This window comes from Mastomys coucha, unplaced genomic scaffold, assembly GCF_008632895.1.
Source record: "Mastomys coucha isolate ucsf_1 unplaced genomic scaffold, UCSF_Mcou_1 pScaffold14, whole genome shotgun sequence".
In the NCBI taxonomy this organism is placed as follows: Eukaryota; Metazoa; Chordata; class Mammalia; order Rodentia; family Muridae; genus Mastomys; species Mastomys coucha.
In genome coordinates, this window is record NW_022196896.1 from 85175479 (window position 1) to 85196552 (window position 21074).

The window sequence follows — 21074 nt, forward strand, 5'->3', positions numbered from 1 at the left end:
TTACGTGGCTTTGATGATCTGTTCAGAGATGAAGGCTCAAACAGCCCGGCTCTGTAGGGTTGGACTGAGAATGGCTGGTTCTAACCAAATATACAGACGGAGGGACAGATACATACATAGGGGTGTGATGAAATACATACATGCCCTGACTTGACCATCTGAGAGAGTCCAGAGGCCATGATACTTTAGTGGCAATCTGGCACCAGGTCTTGGACTCAGAATGTCATTTCTCAAAGTCTCCAAAGCTCCTTGGAGAAAAGACTGACTCTCAGGCTGGGACATAAAGTACAAAAATGAAGGAGATCCTATTGGTTGTATCCTGGACAACTTGAGAATCAAAATAAATAATAAAAATGGCTTATAATATACCGAATGAATACCAACCCATGCTTCACACTGATTAAACAAATAAATGTGTTAGAAAAGCTCTAGTAAAAGGCCATTAGTAAATACTGAAAAAAAAAAAAAGATGGAATTAGAAAATGGCTACTTGGAAACTGTGCCAATTAGCTGTGATTGTCAACGTGGCCCATCTAGAATCATCTGGGAAAGAGTCTCAGTGAGCAGCTTTCTATGTTGGATTGGCCTGTGGATGCGTTTGTGAGGGTATTGTATTAATTAGGCTAACTGAAGAAGCCCCAGCCCACTGTGAGTATCACCATTCCCAAAGCAGGACAGCCCACTGCAAGCAGCACCATTCCCAAGGCAGGACAGCCCACTGCGAGCAGCACCATTCCCAAGGCAGGAGGGTCTGAACTGTATAAAAGTAGAGAAACTGAACTGAGCACAAGCAAGCTAGAGAGTGTGCGTCCTTCATTCTCCTCTGCTCCTGACTGTGGACAGGATACGAGCAGATGATTTAAGCTCCTGTCTTGACTTCCCACAACAGACCTGCAGACCTAGAGTTATGAGATAAAACAAACTCTTTCTCTCCCAAATTGCTTTCGGTCAGAGAATTGTATCACAGCAACTAGGACAGCAGCCATTATAGAAATTACCAAAGAACCTGGGTGGAGCTCAGACCATGGCTGAAAGTTTGATGAAGACATTTACCCTTGAGCATCTGCTAGCTTAATGCAGCATCTGCTAGCTTTCATTCACAGATAGTAAATTAATAACATTAACATTAAGGGTAGACAATTGGCAGATAACACTTTAACCAAAAACTCATAGTTAGTAAAGACTGACAATAGGATGAATGTACCTCGTGAAATAACATAACATTATTTCACACAGAAATAAGCACATACAAAGATATCCTGTTTTTTAAATTTCTCTGTGTATGCAAGTGTATGTAGAGGCCAGAAGACAACACTGTGGAGTTAGCTCTCTCCTTCTAGTTTTATGTGGTATAATGGTTTGAATATGGTTGGCCCAGGTAGTGACACTATTAGGAGGTGTGGCCTTGTTGGAGTAGGTGTGGCTTTGTTGTAGGAAGTGCATCATTGTAGGCATGGCCTTTAAGACCCTTATCCTAGCTCCCTGGAAGCCAGTCTTATGTTTGCCTTTGGAACAAGATGTAGAAATCTCAGCTCTGCCTGCATCATGCCTGTCTGGATGCTGCCATGTTCCCACCTTGATGATAATGGACTGAACCTCTGAACCTGTAAGTTAGTCTCAATTAAATGTTGTTCTTATAAGAGTTGCCTTGGTCATGGTGTCTGTTCACAGCAGTAAAATCCTAACTAAGACATAGATTCTGGGGATAGAACTCATGTCTCCAGGTTTGTGTGGCAAAGGCCTTTTACTCACTGAGCCATCTTATTGGTCCCCAAACAAATCCTTGAAAGGGCATTTTTTTGAGCAGGGTGCAGTGGCCTGCACATGTAATCTCAAGTAGTCAGGAGGCCAAGGCAAGAGATCACTTGAGTCTAGGAGGTTGGAGCTAGCCTGGGTAATGTAGAAAGATACCTCTCAAAATGAATGAATGAATGAATGAATGAATAAATATATAAATGAGAAAATGAACACAAACCATAGTTTAAAAGTAATAGAATAAAAGGCATTGTTGGGAGAACTGGGAAAATCTGAGAGGGCTCAGCGGAGATGACAATGTTGCACTGAGTCAACTTCATGATGACAGGTGGGTGTAGTGCATGTCCTAAACACTGTGCCTGTCTTTAGTAAGCACTAAGGGTTAATAGGGATATCTGCAGCTTGTTATAAAACAGTTCAGGAAAACAAAAATAATGAACCAACCAACCAACCAACCAAACAAACAAAAAACACTGAGAAGAAATAGCAAATATATTAACTAACACGTTAAAAAAACAATCTATGTGAAGAATACATAAGCATTCTTGGTACTACTATTTGAAATTTTATTGTAAGTTTAAAATTATTTCAAAATTAAAAATTAAAGAGAAAAATGCCGAGGCTGTAAGCTGTAGAACACTTGCCGAGCACGCATAGATCCTGAGTTCAATTCCCTACAGTGGTAAATAAATAGTGTTTTTAAAAAACCCAAACAATATGGCTAAGGGTAAAGGTAAAGATGCATACCTTAGACAATTGTTCTCTGCTAACCAGCTGTGACAGGGAAGAAAGTGGGGAGACAGGAGGAAGACCTTAGGGAGAAAGTGGGGAGACAGACAGGAGGAAGACCTTAGGGAGAAAGTGGGGAGGCAGGCAGGAGGAAGACCTTAGGAAGGAAGTGGGGAGGCAGGCAGGAGGAAGACCTTAGGGAGAAAGTGGGGAGACAGGCAGGAGAAAGACCTTAGGGAGAAAGTGGGGAGACAGGCAGGAGAAAGACCTTAGGGAGAGAGGCATAAGGACAGGTCAGCAGAAAGTGACCAGGACATGAAAAAAAGCAAACAGACCACACACACACACACACACACACACACACACACACACACACACACACACACACTCACTCTAAAATAGAGCCTGGCCAGTCCTGTGCTACACAGTGAGCTGGAGCGAACGCTGACAGTCTCAAAAGGCCAGAGCTGCACATACTTTCTCTAGGAAGCAGGTGTGAAAATAGCTCTTTGAAGCAATGTGACAAATTCTGGCACAGACTTAATTTTTAATTGAGTTCTATCATCCTCCAAATACCATTTATTAATGAATTAAAAAAAAATCAAGATTCTCACAAGAGACTTGCAGTCTCAGTAGAGCTAAACCTACCAAGAAACATAAGCTTTACAGAGAAAGGTTTAGGTGTGTGAAGTCTGCCGAGGAAAGCTTCTGGGGCTGTGATAAATCACCATGATCAAGAGCAACCTGGGGAGGAAAGGGGGCATTTCTCCTTAGATATTAGAAGTCCATCACGCAGGGATGCCAGGGCAGGAACTCAAGGCAGGTAGGGAAAGCGGGATCTACTGCAGCGGCCAGGTGGCTTGCTCTCCCTGCTTTCTGGCAGCACTCTGGACCACCAGCCCAGGGGTGGCACCACCACAGTGGCTAGGTCCTGCCCATCTAATAAGGAAAACACCCTCGGGCTTTCCCGCAGACCTATCTTATGGAGGCATTTTCTCAGTTGAGAGTCCCCCTTCCCAAATAACCCTAGTCAGTAATAAGTTGGCAATATACTAGCCAGCAAAGGTTGTCTTCTGACCTCCATCAGTGTACACGACACATGAATAGGCACATGAACATGTATATACAACAAATGCGGGAAAAATCTTTAAAAATTTTTTTTTTTTTTTTTTTTTTTGGCTAGGAAGATGGCTCTTTGGGTAAAAGCACTTGCTTCCAAGTTTGACAACCTGAGTTTAATCCCTGAGTTCAGTCCCACATCATCGTGGAAGGAAAGAACCAACTTCCGTAAGTTGTTCTCTGATCTCCACAACTATACAATGGCTCATGTATATCAAACACACAAAGCAAATAGACATAAAGATTGAAAAGTATGGCTTCCATAGGTGTTAGATGGTGGGTTTTTAGAGTTTTTCTCAAACACTGCAGCAACTTTAGGATGTCAACTGGAGAAATAAGAGCGCTAAGGAAGACATGGATATGCAAATTAAATCGTGACTCCGTACTGTGTCCCACAAACAAGAGCAAAGAATGTTCTGTCTTTTCCAGCTATCTTACAAGTCACACTCTGGAAAACAGAATCTAAACTTCTTTTCTTTTCTTCCTGTAGGAACACAGCATCTTTCATTATTTCTTACCCCTGCAAAAACTCCGTAGGACTGGGAGAAGCAGAGATGAGCAGAAGGTCCGGATTTACTACGAAGCTCTTTTATTTCTTCTTGGGACTCATGTAACATTCCCAGGCACTCCATGTTTCTGTCCTGTAACTCATGAAGCTGACAAAGAAAAAAGCAGGACATTTTATTACCTCTCTAGTCAACCCTGGCTTCCGTAAATACCTGGGAAAAGGCAATTGGAAGGGGTATTAGTTTTATCCAGGGCCCAGCAGACTGTATGAAGATGATTTCAACAACAGGCTCTGAGGAAAACTCAGTAAGAGCATCTTCATGTTGAGCTGCCAGGGTCTGAGATGTCTTGGGCAAGTACTGTAAAGATGGGACTTCTCAAACCCGAAACCACCAAAACTGTCAATTCAGGATCTGATGGCTCATGCCCCAAACACCCATGGGGGAAATAGAAAAGCACTAACCAGTCAGTTTTAGCACAATAGTACATTTTCTTATGAACCTCACTCTGAGGTCTGTAAGAGGCAAGATTTAGAGTCTAGAAAGTGACTCATTTAATGTGAGAGTGTTCCATCAACCAAAACAGCCCTCCACCCCATTTGAGAACCTTTTATAGGTTTATTTGAGTCTGGCAAAAACATAAAATTCAGAGTGTATTTTAACTGAAGATGTTTCTCTATGTGTAACACCAGTCCAGTTCTTCAGGATCAGCAGGGATGGGAAGCTTACTTAAAATGTGCATTGCCCTTCTTCCCATTTTAAGAGACTGGCAGAGGCTTCCTTTCTTTTCCGTGTGCTACAAAGCCATCTTGAATGAGGAAGACCTGAAACTTATGGGACATGTGGCCCACACCCACTGCTGCATCTGGAAATACCAGAAGCATACACACACTGGTAAGATGCTTCACCACACCATCGACTTCTGCAAACCTCATGCAGGCGACTTTGGAAAAGCTGGTGTGAGACATTCCTGCTGAAAGGGGAACCGGAGCTTCTGCCCACCTGTCACCATGTTAAGGTGGGAAGGCACTCAGTGCACAGACACAGACATGGGCAAACTCTGAGAATCTGGAGCTGCTCCTATCATTGGCATGGTGCTATGGCACTACAACAAAGCTCTGGAAGAGGGAAAGCTCTTAAAGCAGCCAGTCTTGGTGAAAGCTAAATGTTTCGGCAGAAGGGCTGAGGACATTCAGGGGCTGGGGTCCCTCTTCACATAGGGAGCTGCAGTAAATGCTAACAAATCCTCTTAAAACAAAATGTGGGTTTTAAACCCAAGACTGGGGAGGCCAGTGATCTCAAGTTTGAGGATAGTCTGGGCTACATAGAAAATTCCATTCTATCCTTAGGCTACATAGAAAACTTGGTTTCAAAGTTAAAAAAATAAATAAATTAAAGTAAGAACATACATGCAGTTCTCACTTGACCAACTGAGTATAAATTCAGAATGGTATCTAGGAATCTGTTTAAAACTTGTTGTTCCTGGTGATTATTATGAATGCTGAACTGGCACTAAGTTAAACCTAGTATATAAGTATATAGACAGAATGTAAGAAATATTTGCTGTTATGCTTACATACTTTTAAAAATACTTATCAGAAATTATCTTACTAGGGTGGTTAAAATATGTTGATAAAAAGTCCTATATTGAATGGAAGACCCAGATATAAGCAAACATAATTATAGCCACTTTATTTTTGACAGATGCATATACATATTTAAGAAAAAAACACATATTTAAGAAAAAACAACAACAAAATCACCAAAATTGCAGCTTCTCTGACAAAACAATGTTGGGAAGCTGGGTCTGCTCAAGCAGAAGACTAAGGCAGGATCCTATCTCTCACCCTGCACAGAAATCAACTCCAAAAGAACCAACAACATGAACAGAAGACCTGAGACTCAGACTATTAAAGACTTCTGGACAGAGGCACAGGCAAGGGCTTCTTGAATGGGCCCCAGTTGCTCAGGAGATAAACAGACTGGACCTCATGTGAGCAAAAGGCATCTGCACACAAAGGAAGCAGTTAATCAGTGAGCAGCCAGCCATGGAATGGGAGAAAGCCCTGCCAGGTATGCGCTAGCACAGTCTACAATGTATCAGTGAGCAGACAGCCACCGGCAGGGAGAAAGCCTGGCCAGGTGTGCGCTAATACAGTCTACAATGTACAACTAAAACCCAGATAAGAAGCTGGGCAGTGATGGCACACGCCTTTAATCCCAGCACTTGGGAGGCGAAGGCAGGTGGATTTCTGAGTTTGAGGCCAGCCTAGTCTACAGAGTGAGTTCCAGTACAGCCAGAGCTACACAGAGAAACTCTGTCTTGAAAAAAAAAAAACCAAAAAAAAAAAAAAAAAACCCAAAAATACCCAGACAAGAAACTAAGCAAGCTGATCAACAAAGGAGCTAAGGAAACAGTTCTCAAAACATGAAACCCAAACGGCCAATAAAACATGAAAAATATTCAGTCTTACGAGCTACCAAAGAGATGGAAGTTGAAACAGTACTGAGATGCCACCTTCCTCTAGTCAGAATGAGGGCTGGTAAGGAGGTGGGCAAAGTGAAGCCTTCAGCAGTGAGCATGAAAGGCAAGCCAGTCCATCTATATGGAATCACCACGGAGATTCCTCAAAAACCAAAACCAGACCTACCATATGACCCGCTGTCTATCCCGTGCATTTACCAACATACTCCAAGCCAGCACATCAGATACTTGCTCCCCAGTGTATTGCAACATTATACACAACAGATACATTATGGAACCAACCTAAGTGTCTGAAACAGGCACAGTAAAAGAATAAGTAGGTGTATGGGGTAAAATTTTAGCTGTAAGTTAGAACTAAAGGTATGTCATTTGCAGAAAAAATGGATACAACTAGAGGTGATCATGTGAGTGAATTAAAACAGTCTCAAAGACAAATCTGTTTTCTCTCATTTGTGCTTGTTGCTCTTATACATAGCTACACAAGATGCCTGTGTATGTGACAAAAAAGTAGAGGTGAACCTATATAGAAGGGCAAAGGGGACAGCAAAGGTGGGAGTTCAGGAGGTAATATGCTTGACATATGATATATTCTTACTTTAAAAACCTTTCAAGTCCTATATTTTTAAAGACAGTCAAGGTTTTCTCTTACTCAGGAGGAAGGCTATCATGATTCAAATGCTTTCTTAGATCTTAAGACATCTCACTGTTTGCTGTTGCTGCTGTATTCCAAATTGGGCAGTTCTTTTGGTTTGTACAGAGAGGGATGAACTCCTTATTACCCCCCTGCACTACGAAGAAAAAGGAAGACCTCAGTACCTCCATCGTCAGCTGTCGCTGGGCGTCTTTGGAAGCCTGCAGGTGAAGTCTTAGTTCTTCCTTCTCGATCACATGCTGACAACACACAAGAGGGACATGTGAGGCACTACCTCCTGTAGGGTGTGTAAGTACCTTTTCCCTTCAAAGACACACTAAGAGTGTCTATGTGGGGTACAGTCTTAGCCTACAGCAGGGAATGCATCACAAGCCAACTAAGAGTGATAATGAAAAGTACAAGTGTTCAGAGGGTATGGACCATAAATTCAGCCCTGACATCACAACCTTCTCAGGGAAATCTGATATATTCACAAAAATAAATACAGCCTTGTTAGCTATTTATGATATCCCAGCAGAGGAGTAGCACTGGGAACGAACTCTGCCCAGTGTGTAAGCACTTAGAATAAAGTGCACCAGGACCGTGCTTAATGGGCCTGGGCTGAGAGTGAATTACTCACTTCTTTCAGTTTGTGCTGAAGGTCTACAATCTGAGACAGCAGGGAAGAGATCTCTTCTTGGTATCGAAGCAGCTCGTCACTCTTTCCCGACAGCTCTTCAGTCATTCTGGACATCTGTGCATTGGTCTCACCTGGGGAGAGGAGGAAACATTTAAAACCAGCATAAAGGTAGACTTAGAAGCAGACGCTGATTTACAAGGAGCACTGGAGGGCTAGGAGTCAAATCTTTTTAACATAGAAAGATAAGGGTTCTGCCATAACAAACTAATGCTGAATTTTTCCAATTCAATGTTGCCTATGGGAGAGATTACTTAAAAAGGCAAATGCTAAGGGAAGTGATTTGAAAAAGAATTTTGTGAGCATCTTCATGAAAAGCTGAAGCTGGCTGGCTTCATCATGTATCTTTGCAAGTGTGCCATTAAGAACACTTCAGGAACATAAATGAAATCAGTTTTAGCAGGTCGAACAGAGGAAACCTAGAAGGGAGCTGCCCCCATCTACGGCAGAATGTGAGGAAGCTACTGAAATGTTTCTGTAGGACTGACTTGCAGGGATAGCCACTAAGCCGAGGGGGCCCTAGACCAACAACAGTTCAGCACGTGTACATATCTAAAGCAAATCCCTTAGAATTGGATTTGGGGAATCTTTATTTCATATAGCATATTTCACATCCAAACATAAGCAGAAAAACTACTTTTTACTTTTTAGATTGACAGACATCCTCTCCCATTAGAGGGTGGTAGCTAAGAATGGAAGGGACAGTCTGTTAAAATGGAGTAACGAGGTTGGAGGGAGTTGGGTGAGCTCCTGGATTGCTAACATGCTGTTGATCAAGGTATCCAATTTTGAGACCTACACTAATGAACTGATGTGAAATTATTGTCAGCATAAAAGGCCACGTATTTACAGAGTGATTCAACACTCTTTCCGTGATTTAAATTTTTTTTTTTTTAGTTCACATAAAAACGAAATACATCCCTTAAGAACATAGCCAGCACTTAGTGAATGCTCACAGGTAGGCTCTTTAAGCTCTGGCTCTACCACTTACGAGCTTTCTTCAGCAGAATGTATCCTCTCTTTGACTATTCCTACCAACAAAATAAGAGCTTTGGTTCTCTTTCTCTCTAAGATGCTATAGTTAATTTACAGAAATTCAGATCTTTACTTAATGATAATGGTAGACAGAGCAGATATATATCTTAAAAACACATGTTTAGGGTTGTGGACACAATGTGATATTCTGATTTTCAGTAACTGAAACTTTGATCCTCAAAGTTTGGTTGGAAACTTGGTCTCTGGTGAAGCTTGGTGCCCAGTGTGGCAGTGCTGAGGGGAAGGAGGCTTTACAATACAGCTTAGCAGGGGGAATTCTGGTCATTGGGTACTGTCTTCAGAAAGCATCAACACTGGTCTCTCCAAGGGGGATAGTTCCCTAAACACCAAGCTGCTGTAAACAAGGCTGTCTCATGTGTCTGGCTCCTCCTGCATACTGCTAGTACCCTTTCTATTCCTCCATAAAGTTTAAATCATTAGAGGACCTCACTATGTTGCTTGGACCCTCCAGCCACAGAACTGTGAGCCAGAGAGATGCTTTGGTTTGGAAGTAACCCAGCAGCAGGTATTTTGTTATAGTGACACAAGAGCAGACCAAGACAGCAACCATTTAGCACTGGTTCTATCGAAACCAATGGTCTGAGTGGGAGATAGCCCACCAAACTGCCCCAGAGCAGAGTATGTCACTACGTACGAAGTTCTTTAACGCAGTCATTGACGAGCTGTTGTTCCTTCTCTTCATAGGTAAATGTTTCTGTCTTGATATGACAAGCCTTCAACGGGAGAAAAGATAACCCATGTGACACCGATTCTTAATGAATTTGATGTAAATGTTACAAAAGGCTTTGCCATTTGAAGAATAGAGTTCATTACTTATAGAAGAAACAAAGGTATCCCATCAGGTTTAATTTCTCACAGGGCCTTCGCACATGCCTGCTCATGCATCTCCACCTGTCTGATGGTCCTCTAGTCTCAGCTAAAGTGTTACCTGTTTGATTCACATCACTTTACAAACCCAAAGAAATCTGTAATTCTCTGACATAATTCTCCTCAAAGTTGGCTTCTGTTAATTACACAAGATGTACACACCTCTGCTGCTGCTATTCTGTCTGTCTGCTTCTCCCATGCATTCGCAGCAAGCCAGGAGAGATCGGAAGGCATGGAGGTAATGCTATGCAGTCTCTCACCTCAGTACTACCCAGACCTGACCACACAGTGCTGAAGGAAAGGAAAGCGAGATGCACCTTGGATCGAAGGGCCATGTTCTCTTCTTCCAGTTCCCTGAGCTTTTCATGCAGCATGTCCAGCTGCAGCAGCCCTTGAGATAAGCTGAAGGATTCATTGAACCGAAGAGGCGTGGAGCAGCTGGAATCAGTTTCGCTCTCCTCGGAGGCAATGGAGACGATTCGGAGCAGCTCATCTTTCTTGGATAGCTCGTGCTGCAGCTGATTAACCTGCATGCAGAGTGTGATTAGAACATTCCATACAGTTTCCATGCAGTATAGCTCCTAATTCACAGAACACTTGTTTTTCACCATGGAAGTCTCCCAGCAGTTGCTAGACAAGTGTGTAAAGAGAGAAACAAAACTACATGCGTATTGTTTCCTAAGCTACCCATTTAGGCCAGTAACTGAACAAATACACCTTTTCCAAAGCATGTATGAAGAAAGCCATATATTACTGTTTTCATACTCCATAAGGCAGTAATATAAGTATCTTCAAAGCCTTAGAAGAGACCCCACTTTAAAACTCATCCCTATGGCTTATACTTTTTGGTCACCTAACGGGGGGGAATGGAGAGCCTTACACATGCTAAACACAACCACTGAGTTATAGCTACAGGCCGGTATGTTTTTCTTCTATTTTTAAAATTTATTTTATTTTATTTTATATCTTAAATTTTGAGATACGGTTTCTTTATAGCTTGTCTAGGCTGGCCTTGAACTTGCAGTGCTCCTGTCTCAGCCTCCAGAGTAGGTGTGATTACAAGCTTGTGCTATTGAGCTTGGTGATTACTTCTATTTTTAAGCTGTCTCTGACAATGCAAATATTCCCAGTATGGAAGACCATGTTTTTAGGAAATAAATATTTTCAACAGAAATGACCAAATGTACTCATAAAATATGAGCAAAATCAGATAAAAAACAAGTTAATGCTGGGCATAGTTGTACATGTGTTTAATCCCAGCACTGGGGAAGCAGAGGCAGGTGAATCTCTGAGTTCACAGTCAGCCTGATCCACATAGTTAAAAAAAAAAAAAAAGGAAAAGAAAAAGAAAAAGAAAAGAAAACACACACACACACACACACACACACACACACACACACACACGGCCTTTTTGTTTAGTTTCATCTTAGTAAGATGCACGGTATTTTGATACCATAGGCTATCACATAAAAAGCTCATGCCTCGTTTGGAGTTGTTGGTAAATGAGGTCCCATAGCCCTCAAATATAGGCTGCAACCACTACTCTTGAACACCCTCCAGAACTTGATTGTAAGATCCCTTGCTGACAATAAATACTTGAGTCATCAACATGAAGCAATCACATTGGTACTCACCCGGAAGTTCCATCCCTGCTGTCTAGTTTCCATAGTGCTGACAGGTGTTACATACTGCTTGGGCACACAGCTGAGGACTCTGCCACCACTAACTGCAGTAGTGGCACACGTGTCACGGAGTAACCAACCTCTCTCTGATTAGATTTAAAACTTGTTCCACAAAATGGAACTCATGTATGACTGCACTGTTTTAGGGCCAAGAATCCATGGTCAAGTGGGTTGGGAGGACCTACTACTATTAATTTGCTAAACAGACATAGTAGTAAACTAACTCCTAATGACCTAGTAGTATATTTTTTACCAGAAAAGTTTCATTTTGCAGTATATGGAAATACATAAAGTCAACAGGTACTGGTACCATTAACCATTGTCAACATTTCAGAAATATCCATAGAAATACACTTCTCTAGGAAATAAGGCCTAATTACTAATATTCCCATTCCAAATACAAAGGCTTACTTGATCAAAGGCTTGTCCCAGCTGCTCCTCCAGAGCTTCATTCTGCTCAGATAAGACATGGTTTCGCTTTAAAAGAGCTTGCCCAATTCGAGCAGCTAGCTCTAGATCTCGGTCCCTCTGGAAAATAACAAATACACATTTTCTTTGAGTACATAAAAAAAGAGCAAATTAGAAACTCTGTAGTGAATTTTGCTAATGATAAGAACAAATCTCCTATAAAGCATAGAGATTCAATTTTACAACCCTAATATATGAATGAGCAGGGGCCAGGCACACAGGTAGTGTTTAGTAAATCCTAGTCAAATGGGGGACTGTATAGTTATGAATATAAGAGGTCACCTTTTGGTATCACATGAGGTTTCATTGACATTGTATTCATTATGGCCTACCAATCCAACTTTGTACTTAAAACCTTAAGAAGCTAGAAAACCAATGTAGGCTTTAGAGATGGGGTTGGGGGTGTGGCTCAATTGGAAGAGTATGCTTTTAATGACTGGGGCCCTTGGTCAATCTCCAGTGCATCCCCCATACAAGAGGAAAGTACTAAAGTGGATAGAGCCTGTCCAGTAAAAGCTGAGTCAACATTTGTTGAGTATATCAATATGGCTATGACACAGATTAGGTATTTAGGATATGAATCAGTAATGTATACTGGGACAGTTCCATCTAGTGTAGACTATACACATTTAGAATCAGTAGCGTGGCCTAAAGACTGGTTCCAAACTAGTGCAAGAATGACAGAATTCCATTCTGGGAAGAATGAGGTCATAGGACTCTACCTCAAGCATAGAGAAGAACGCCTAAAACTCCAGCTTCCAGGGATCCAGTGCCTTCTGTGCTCAAGTGCACTGTTCCCCATAGTTAAAATGATGTTTTTTTAAACAACTGCTTTTTCCTAAGACAGGGGGTCAGATGGCACTGTATATGCCCATCCACCCACATTGAAATCAGGAGCTTTAGGGGCCCTTCTACTCAGGATATATCCAGCTGGTATATCACTTATAACAATCAATGCAAAACAGTCTAGAGAACAGGTTGACCATCATGTTTTATCTCTGCAAACCTAACACATTCCAAATGATGCTCAAGTTTTAGGTTTATACCAGAGAGAGAAAAGATACATGCCTACCTCTGCCAGGAGATGCGTGACCATGTCAATGTCATTGTAGGTTTTGGTCATCTGCTCCACTCTGTCTGTGCCTAGAACTAAGACAGTGAAAAACAACTCTTTAGGAAGTAACTGGGACCAGAGAGACCCAGGCATGAAGGAACTCCACCCGACCAGTGGCACAGGTTCCTTCCAGTCTGTGCCTGTGCCCTGAGCAGACCTTGGGTGTGAACTCTGCAGCCAGTCCCACAACACCCAGAGGAAGCTCCACTCCCAGGTGCTCTAACACTCCCAGGATCATAGGATCAGAAGTGAGGAGGACACAACATCTATCCCAACACCAGGAGTAACTGGGACCAGCAGGACCCAGGCACCCAGGAACTCTGCCCGACCAGTGGCACGGGTTCTTTCCCATCTATCTGGGTCAGTGCCTTGAGCAGACCTTGGGCACACTCTGCAGCCAGTCTCACAACACTCAGAGGAAGCTCTACTCCCAGGCACTCTAACACACCCAAGATCCCAGGAGCTTGGTCACACCAGGATCTCAGAGTCCCACAGGCAGCTTGACTTCCAGGAGCTGAAACACCCAGGATCTCAGGATCTCAGGATCACAGGATCCCAGAATCACAGAGATAGCTGAACTCTGAGGAGTTCTGACACAACCAGGATCACAGGAAGGACAGGCTCCAGTCAGATTTAGCAAGGGCAGGTAGCACTAGAGATAATCAGATGGTGGGAGGCAAGCATAAGAACATAGGCAACAGAAACCAAGGTTACTTTGCATCATCAGAACCCAATTCTCCCATCATAGGAAGTCCATCACACCAGAAAAGCAAGATTTGGATTTAAAATCACTTCTCATGATGATGATAGAGGATATTAAGAAGGACATAAATAACTCCCTTAAAGAAATACAGAAGAACACAGGTAAACAGCTAGAAGCCCTTAAAGAGGAAACACAAAAATCCCTTTAGGAATTACAGGAAAACACAACCAAACAGGTGAAGGAATTGAACAAATTCCATCCATGATCTAAAAATGGAAATAGAAACAATAAAGAAATCACAAAGGGAGAGAATCCTGAAGTTAGAAAACCTAGGAAAGAGACCAGGACTCATGAAAGCATCACCAACAGAATACAAGAGAAGGAAGAGAGAATCTCAGGGGCAGAAGACACCATAGAAAACATTGACACAACAGTCAAAGAAAATGCAAAAAGCAAAAAGCTCCTAACCCAAAACATCCAGGAAATCCAGGACACAATGAGAAGATGAAACCTAAGGATAATAGGTATTGAAGAGAGCAAAGATTCCCAACTTAAACGGCCAGTAAATATCTTCAACAAAATTATAGAAGAAAACTTCCCTAACCTAAAGAAAGAGAAACTCATGAACATACAAGAAGCCTACAAAACTCCAAATAGACTGGACCAGAAAAGAAATTCCTCCTGTCACATAATAATCAAAACACCAAATGCACTAAACAAAGAAAGAATTTTAAAAGCAGTAAGGGAAAAAGGTCAAGTAACATATAAAGGCAGACCTATCAGAATTACACCAGAGTTCTCACCAGAGACTATGAAAGCTAGAAGATCCTGGGCAGATGTCATACAGACCCTAAGAGAACACAAATGCCAGCCCAGACTACTATACCCAGCAAACTCTCAATTACCACAGATGGAGAAACCAAGATATTCCATGACAAAACCAAATTTACACAGTATCTTTCCATAAATCCAGCCCTACAAAGGATAATAGATGGAAAACACCAACACAAGGAGGGAAACTATACCCTAGAAAAAGCAAGAGAGTAATCTTCTTTCAACAAACCCAAAAGAAGATAGCCACACAAACATAATGCCACATCTAACAACAAAAATAACAGGAAGTAACAATCATTTTTCCTTAATATCTCTTAACATCAATGTACTCAATTCCCCAATAAAAAGACCTAGTCTAACAGACTTGATACACAAACAGGACCCAGTATTTTGCTGCATACAGGAAACGCACCTCAGTGACAAAGGCACTACCACAGAGTAAAAGGTTGGAATACAATTTTCCAAGCAAATGGACCCAAGAAACGAGCGAGAGTAGCCATTCTAATAAAATCGCCTTTCAACCAAAAGTTATCAAAAACAGATAAAGAAGGACACTTCATACTGGTCAAAGGAAAAATCTACCAAGGTGAAATCTCATTCTGAACATCTAGACTCCAAATAAATACAAGGGCACCCACATTCATAAAAGAAACTTTACTAAAGCTCAAAGCACACATTGCACCTCATACAATAATAATGGGAACTTCAACACCCCACTCTCAGCAATGGACAGATCCTGGAAACAGAAACTAAACAGAAACACAGTGAAACTAACAGAAATTATAAACCTAATGGATCTAACAGATAGCTATAGAACATTTCATCCTATATCAAAAGAATATACCTTCTTCTCAGCACCTCATGTTATCTTCTCCAAAACTGACCGTATAATTGGTCACAAAATAGGCCTCAACAGATACAAGAAGATTGAAATAATCCCATGCACCCTTATCAGATCACTGCGGACTGAGGCTGGTCTTCAACAGCAACAAAAACAACCAAAAGCACACAAACATAAGGAAGCTGAACAACGCTCTACTCAATGATAACTTGGTCAAGGAAGAAATAAAGAAAAAAATTAAAGGCTTTTTAGAATTTAATGAAAATGAAGGCACATCATACCAAAACTTATGGGACACAATAAAAGCAGTGGTAAGAGGAAAACTCATAGCTCTAAGTGCCTCCAAAAAGAAACTGAAGAGAGTTTACACTAGCAGCTTGACAGCACACCTGAAAGCTCTAGAACATAAAGAAGCAAATACACCCAAGAGGAGTAGATGGCAGGAAATAATCAAACTCAGGGCTGAAATCAACCAAATAGAAACAAAATCAACAAAACCAGGAGCTGGTTCTTTGAGAAAATCAACAAGATAGATAAACCCTTAGCCAGACTAACCAGAGGTCACAGTTACAGTATACAAATTAATAAAATCAGAAATGAAAAGGAAGACATAACAATGAAATATATCTTAAAATAATTATTCTTTTTGTTGAATAGTAACAGTTGAAAATATTAAAATCATGTTCTACAAACATCATGGAAATAATGATAATTTTTCTCATTGTGCTTGAAATTAGCATTTACTTAATGTTTAACTTCAAAGAATTTTTGCTATTTTGAAAATTTTAAAATATACTTACTGATAAAATAAATCTCTCCTAGAAACACTGGATTTATGGAAAGATACTGTGTAAATTTGGTTTTGTCATGGAATATCTTGGTTTCTCCATCTGTGATAATCTTTTCTAAGTAAACTGTTAGACAATGTACACAGATATATAATGTGTTTTAAATACTCTCTCACTATGTCTGGTGGTATCATACAAGGGCTTTTGAATGCATTTCTTAATGATTCATTTTTAATATTTTATGCTCTTTTACTATGCTTAATTTCCAAAAAATATTTTATATGTTCTGAAATAATTTAGTATTCAACATTAGATATAGGATCCTCAGTTATGCATAGTATTAAATATTCACTAATGATATCTTTAGGGTACAAAAGGATATGAATATAAAAGCTGAACAATTTTTTTATGTATTATTTGATTCTCAGAATACTCAATATTATTAATATGTCTGATGTATAAAATGCATTTAAATAAAAAAAATTTAAGAAAAAAAAGAAATCAATGTTGGAAATCTTAAAGAAAAAACCCAAAAAACTAAAAAACCAACTCTTTATAAGCTTTAAAAACATCAGAAAAATCTAAATCACTCATAAAAGTCCACTGTATCCACAAACCCACCGAGTATTTATAGAATTCATTGAGGAGAATGAAAATAGACATGGAAACAGAAACTGAACAAGTGTTCGTGTTGCACATAACCCTAGATACACCAACTTTCTGCAAAAAGCACACCCAATAAACTGAGAAAGTACCAATAGTCACCAGGGGGCCTAGGCCCGACTACTTCTGCCTCTCAGGAGGTAGATCTGGTCCACTGGCCTTAGAGAGTGTGTGCCTGGAGGAGGCATTACGTTACCCATGTTATACTCTAATCAATTCAAGTTACTGCTATCACAGAACTCAATTATAAAGTCCTCACAAATTTAAAATCTAAGAAACAAAGAGAAGTGGTAATACAAAATAGTTTTCCTATGAAAAAATTTCCAGAAAACATCAACAATAAGAGCAATACTAAATAGACCCAGTATGGTATATACATATATATGTATTTATATGCAATAAATACAACAAAAATTATAGAATAAGAGGTTATGAACTTGAGGGGGTCCAGGAGTTGAGGGAGTTACAGTGAGGGGTAGAAATAAGATAAATCATTGCTTGTGTGAAAAGCTATAAAAATATTCAAAAATTTTAAATAGAAAAAGACAATCTTGAACACCTTGATTTAAACTTACTTCAGCTATTTTAAATATTAAGGGTAGAAATACAACCTTATTTGGCCTTCTTGATATTTCAATTCAAGTTAAAACTCACTCACTATCTGTCTGTCTGTCTGTCTGTCTGTCTCTTTCTCTTTCACACACACACACACACACACACACACACACACACAGAGTTAGTTCTAGGAAACCGTTTGGGTTCTAGGAAACTACCATTCAGAGCAGGTTAATAATTACTAAAAATAACCATTCAAAAAAAAAAAAAAAAGAGGAGAAGAAGAAACAATCACTCTTGAGTAGTCTGTCATTAAAGATGGCTGAGCTGGCTAAGGCCTTGTTGTTAAGTCTGATGATCTGAGTCTGATCCCTGGAGCCCTTCTGTTGAGAGGAGGGAACCAATTCCTATAAGCTGCCTCTGACCTCCTTTACACATAGATGATGGCACCCCTCCCTACTATAAATAAATAAAATGTAATAAAAAAAAAGGCTAAAGGGCTCACTGGGAAATGTGTAAGATTTGATGCAATCTCCCAAGTAAGTAAAATTATAGGAATTTCACAAACATACCAGTGCTGAGCTCAGAGACTTTTGTTACATATTCTAACAACTACTATGTACATTACAGTTTTACACTGAATAAGTGAAACAAATTTTTAAAAAATCCAAAAAGGAAACCAAATTAAAATAAAATGGAAATAGGGCTCTGTATTTGAGACAAGTTTGGCTCAGTTCTTCATTCTCTGGGGGTCACTGAGAAAAATGAGATTACTATGTAGTTCACATGTGTTTTTCCTTGGTATGATGAAAAGTATTTAGAAGCATGCCTGCAATTGCTAGCACACAGGTGGTGGAGGCAGCCCAAACAGAAGTTCATACCAGGTACACAGTATGTTCAAGGCAGCCCAGGCTACATAACAGCTTGTCTTTAAAAAATAAAATACAATGTACTTTTGTATCTAAGAACTGTGCTCTTAAAGGAATTGTGTAATTCCTGGGACTGTGTTTAACAAGGAAATATGGGAACCAAAAAAGCTAACACTCAAGATACCAAAGAATTAGGATAATAAATGTTGGCAGACATCATACAAATATACAATTATAAATAATTGCACTACTTTTTAAAGAGTTCTCTTCTCTCCTCACCCTGAGGAAAATGTCAGGTAAAAGACAAAGGAAGTGTAAATGTAAACTGTTTGCAATAATTCTTTCTCAGTCATAAGCATGGCACAGCTGTAATCTCTCCCGCCAGGTCAGGCTGAGTTAAAGCAGGTGAACACTGAACAATGGCTACTAAATGCCAACTGTTTAAAAGGAAATGCTAAATACCCCTGAACTTTAGTTTCATGCACAAACTCTGGACAGGATAAAAACAACAAACAAACAGAACAAACTAACTCATGTAGCGGAACGTCTCTTCAGCAAGGACTGGAGAGAGGGTCTCAGATGCATCCTGCTGACGGTGCGATGACTGTGCCCAGTCTTGGTTTTCATAGAGAAAGAGAGAATCGACTCTTAGCTTATACTGTGGCAGCTGTTCTTCCAGCAAGTTCACCAGCTCGACTTCAGGGAGATCCTCATTGGAGCAGACATCTAAGAAGGAAGAGTGCCCGTAAGTGAATCTAGTATGTTCCATTTATCAAGCTGAAGTGAAATTAGTTCTTTCAAAGTAGGCAACCAGATAAATGCTGGACAAGAACATTTCTCCCCTGATTTTTTATTAATATATTCTAGTATCTTAGGTTGCTTTCTAGATTGCTTTGAAAGAGAACTTGTAAAATAAAATCATATTAATAATTTAAATTATATGCTGCCTAAAATATATTGCTTATTGAACATAAGCACGTTTTTAAATTTTAAAATGAATCAGACTATGTTTCTTATCTCCTTCTTTTTAGTACTGTTTATACATTTGGGATTAGGGAAAGGATCAAGAAAACCAGAGGAAAACAGTTAATTCATAAGGGATAGAAACTATATTTTCCATCATAGTAAAATTTGGACTTTGTGAGAGGACTCTTCAAAATCTGGAAACATTACATCTTAGTGTATTTGCGCAGCATTTATACACAGGAGGAACATTAACGTTTACTAAGCACTGGAAGTGGAATACATATTTTATCATTTTTACTCTGAAGATGGATATATGTAAAGCACTAAGTATACAAGAAGAAATATGAAAATTGGAGCCCTTGCACTTGGTGTGGTACATGGGAAAGACCCCCCGACACGTAAGTCAGCTCCTGTTTGAGTCTCCTGAATGAGCTCTGGACCTTCCATGGGGCCCCGAGGAGGCCGTCTGACTTCTAGCCTCGGTTCTTCCATCTGTAAAACTGAGTGGGTGACTGGAGGTACTTGACCTCCATGGCAGTTGTGAGGACAAATTGATAATCCATGAAAAAATACTTCGATTTTGAGATAATGCCTGGCTCAGGTGGAGACCCTGCCTCAAAGGGGATTTCCTGTCTCCTTCACCTCTCATCTCCTCTTTGAAGTTCCTCCTGCACGGTGCGTGACAAGAGCGTTGCCTCTGTGCCATTGCACTCTTTATTACTGTTTTACTATTGAGTGAGTCTTTAACCTTGTGGTGGTCAGTGTTAATCGTCAACTTGGAGAATCCACAGTTACCAGGGAGACAGGCCTCTGGAAATGCCTGTGCAGTGACTCACGCACAGATTCTCACACACTGTCTCTGACATACCATGCATACTTCTATCCAGAGCCTAAATTCCCAGGTGCTGCCCACTGTCCTGTTTTTCAGTCTTAATATCAGAAAGTACATGGGCTTTGGCATCAAATTTAGTTTCTAAATCTGACTCCCCCAAGCATTATTGATGGGATCTTAGATACATGACATGACCTGAGCTCTATTCTCCACACACCTGCAAAATGAAGAGCATTATCTATTACACCTGGGGTTGTGCTTACCACAGAGTAGACACTCACTGTGTATCGCTGATGTCACTAGTCTCTCACATGCTGGCTCTGAACATAGTTGGGGCTTTCTTATGTGTCTGCTCCTGGCTTCATGTTTACAATATTAGCAAGCATTTAACATGTCCCATATTTAGTGTTTACAAAGAAGAGGCATCTCTTTTAGCACAATTAAAATACTAGGGCTTAACATAGAGGAAGTAGAGGATGGCATATCCTCTGCCGGAGACCTGGCAGCGCTCTGTGGGTAGTATAATGAAACATGCTCTAACTGGCAAAGAACCAGCTTAAGAACACAAACCTTGAAAAATCACATTTCTATTAGTTGGCTGGAACTTATAAAGGACAATTTTAAAAAGTTCAATACAAAGGCTGGCACTATCACACATCTCCATTTATCCAGAAGATAAACAAAGGCTTCATGACCACAGAGGAGATGTGGTCCATTTAAGCCTTAATCTAAGGAAACCTCAAACTCTGGCAGAACTATTACAGAGAGCCCTGAAACACATTCACAATGGGGATTATGCCCGTTCTGCTTGCTGCACACCCGGTGCAGACCGTCATTCTAGTACTTCCGGAGAGACGCTGACTACAAACACAGACAGGGTGTTGCAGGACCCAAGGGTAATGGAGAGCTCAAGC

At 40.5% G+C, this 21074-nt stretch overlaps 1 protein-coding gene across 3 annotated transcripts in view; it reads right to left on the reverse strand.

Moving 5' to 3' along the window:
- The window catches only part of Trak2 (trafficking kinesin protein 2), a 62906-nt gene that overhangs the window by 11543 nt on the left and 30289 nt on the right, over positions 1-21074 (reverse strand). For all 3 annotated transcript variants that reach the window (XM_031367595.1, XM_031367596.1, XM_031367598.1), the window contains 8 exons: positions 18894-19088; positions 13068-13144; positions 11939-12055; positions 10163-10372; positions 9613-9691; positions 7866-7996; positions 7411-7485; positions 4122-4259 (listed from right to left, as the gene is read on the reverse strand). In XM_031367595.1, the coding sequence (XP_031223455.1) occupies positions 4122-4259; positions 7411-7485; positions 7866-7996; positions 9613-9691; positions 10163-10372; positions 11939-12055; positions 13068-13144; positions 18894-19088 (1022 nt within the window). The remainder of the gene's footprint in view (positions 1-4121; positions 4260-7410; positions 7486-7865; positions 7997-9612; positions 9692-10162; positions 10373-11938; positions 12056-13067; positions 13145-18893; positions 19089-21074) is intronic.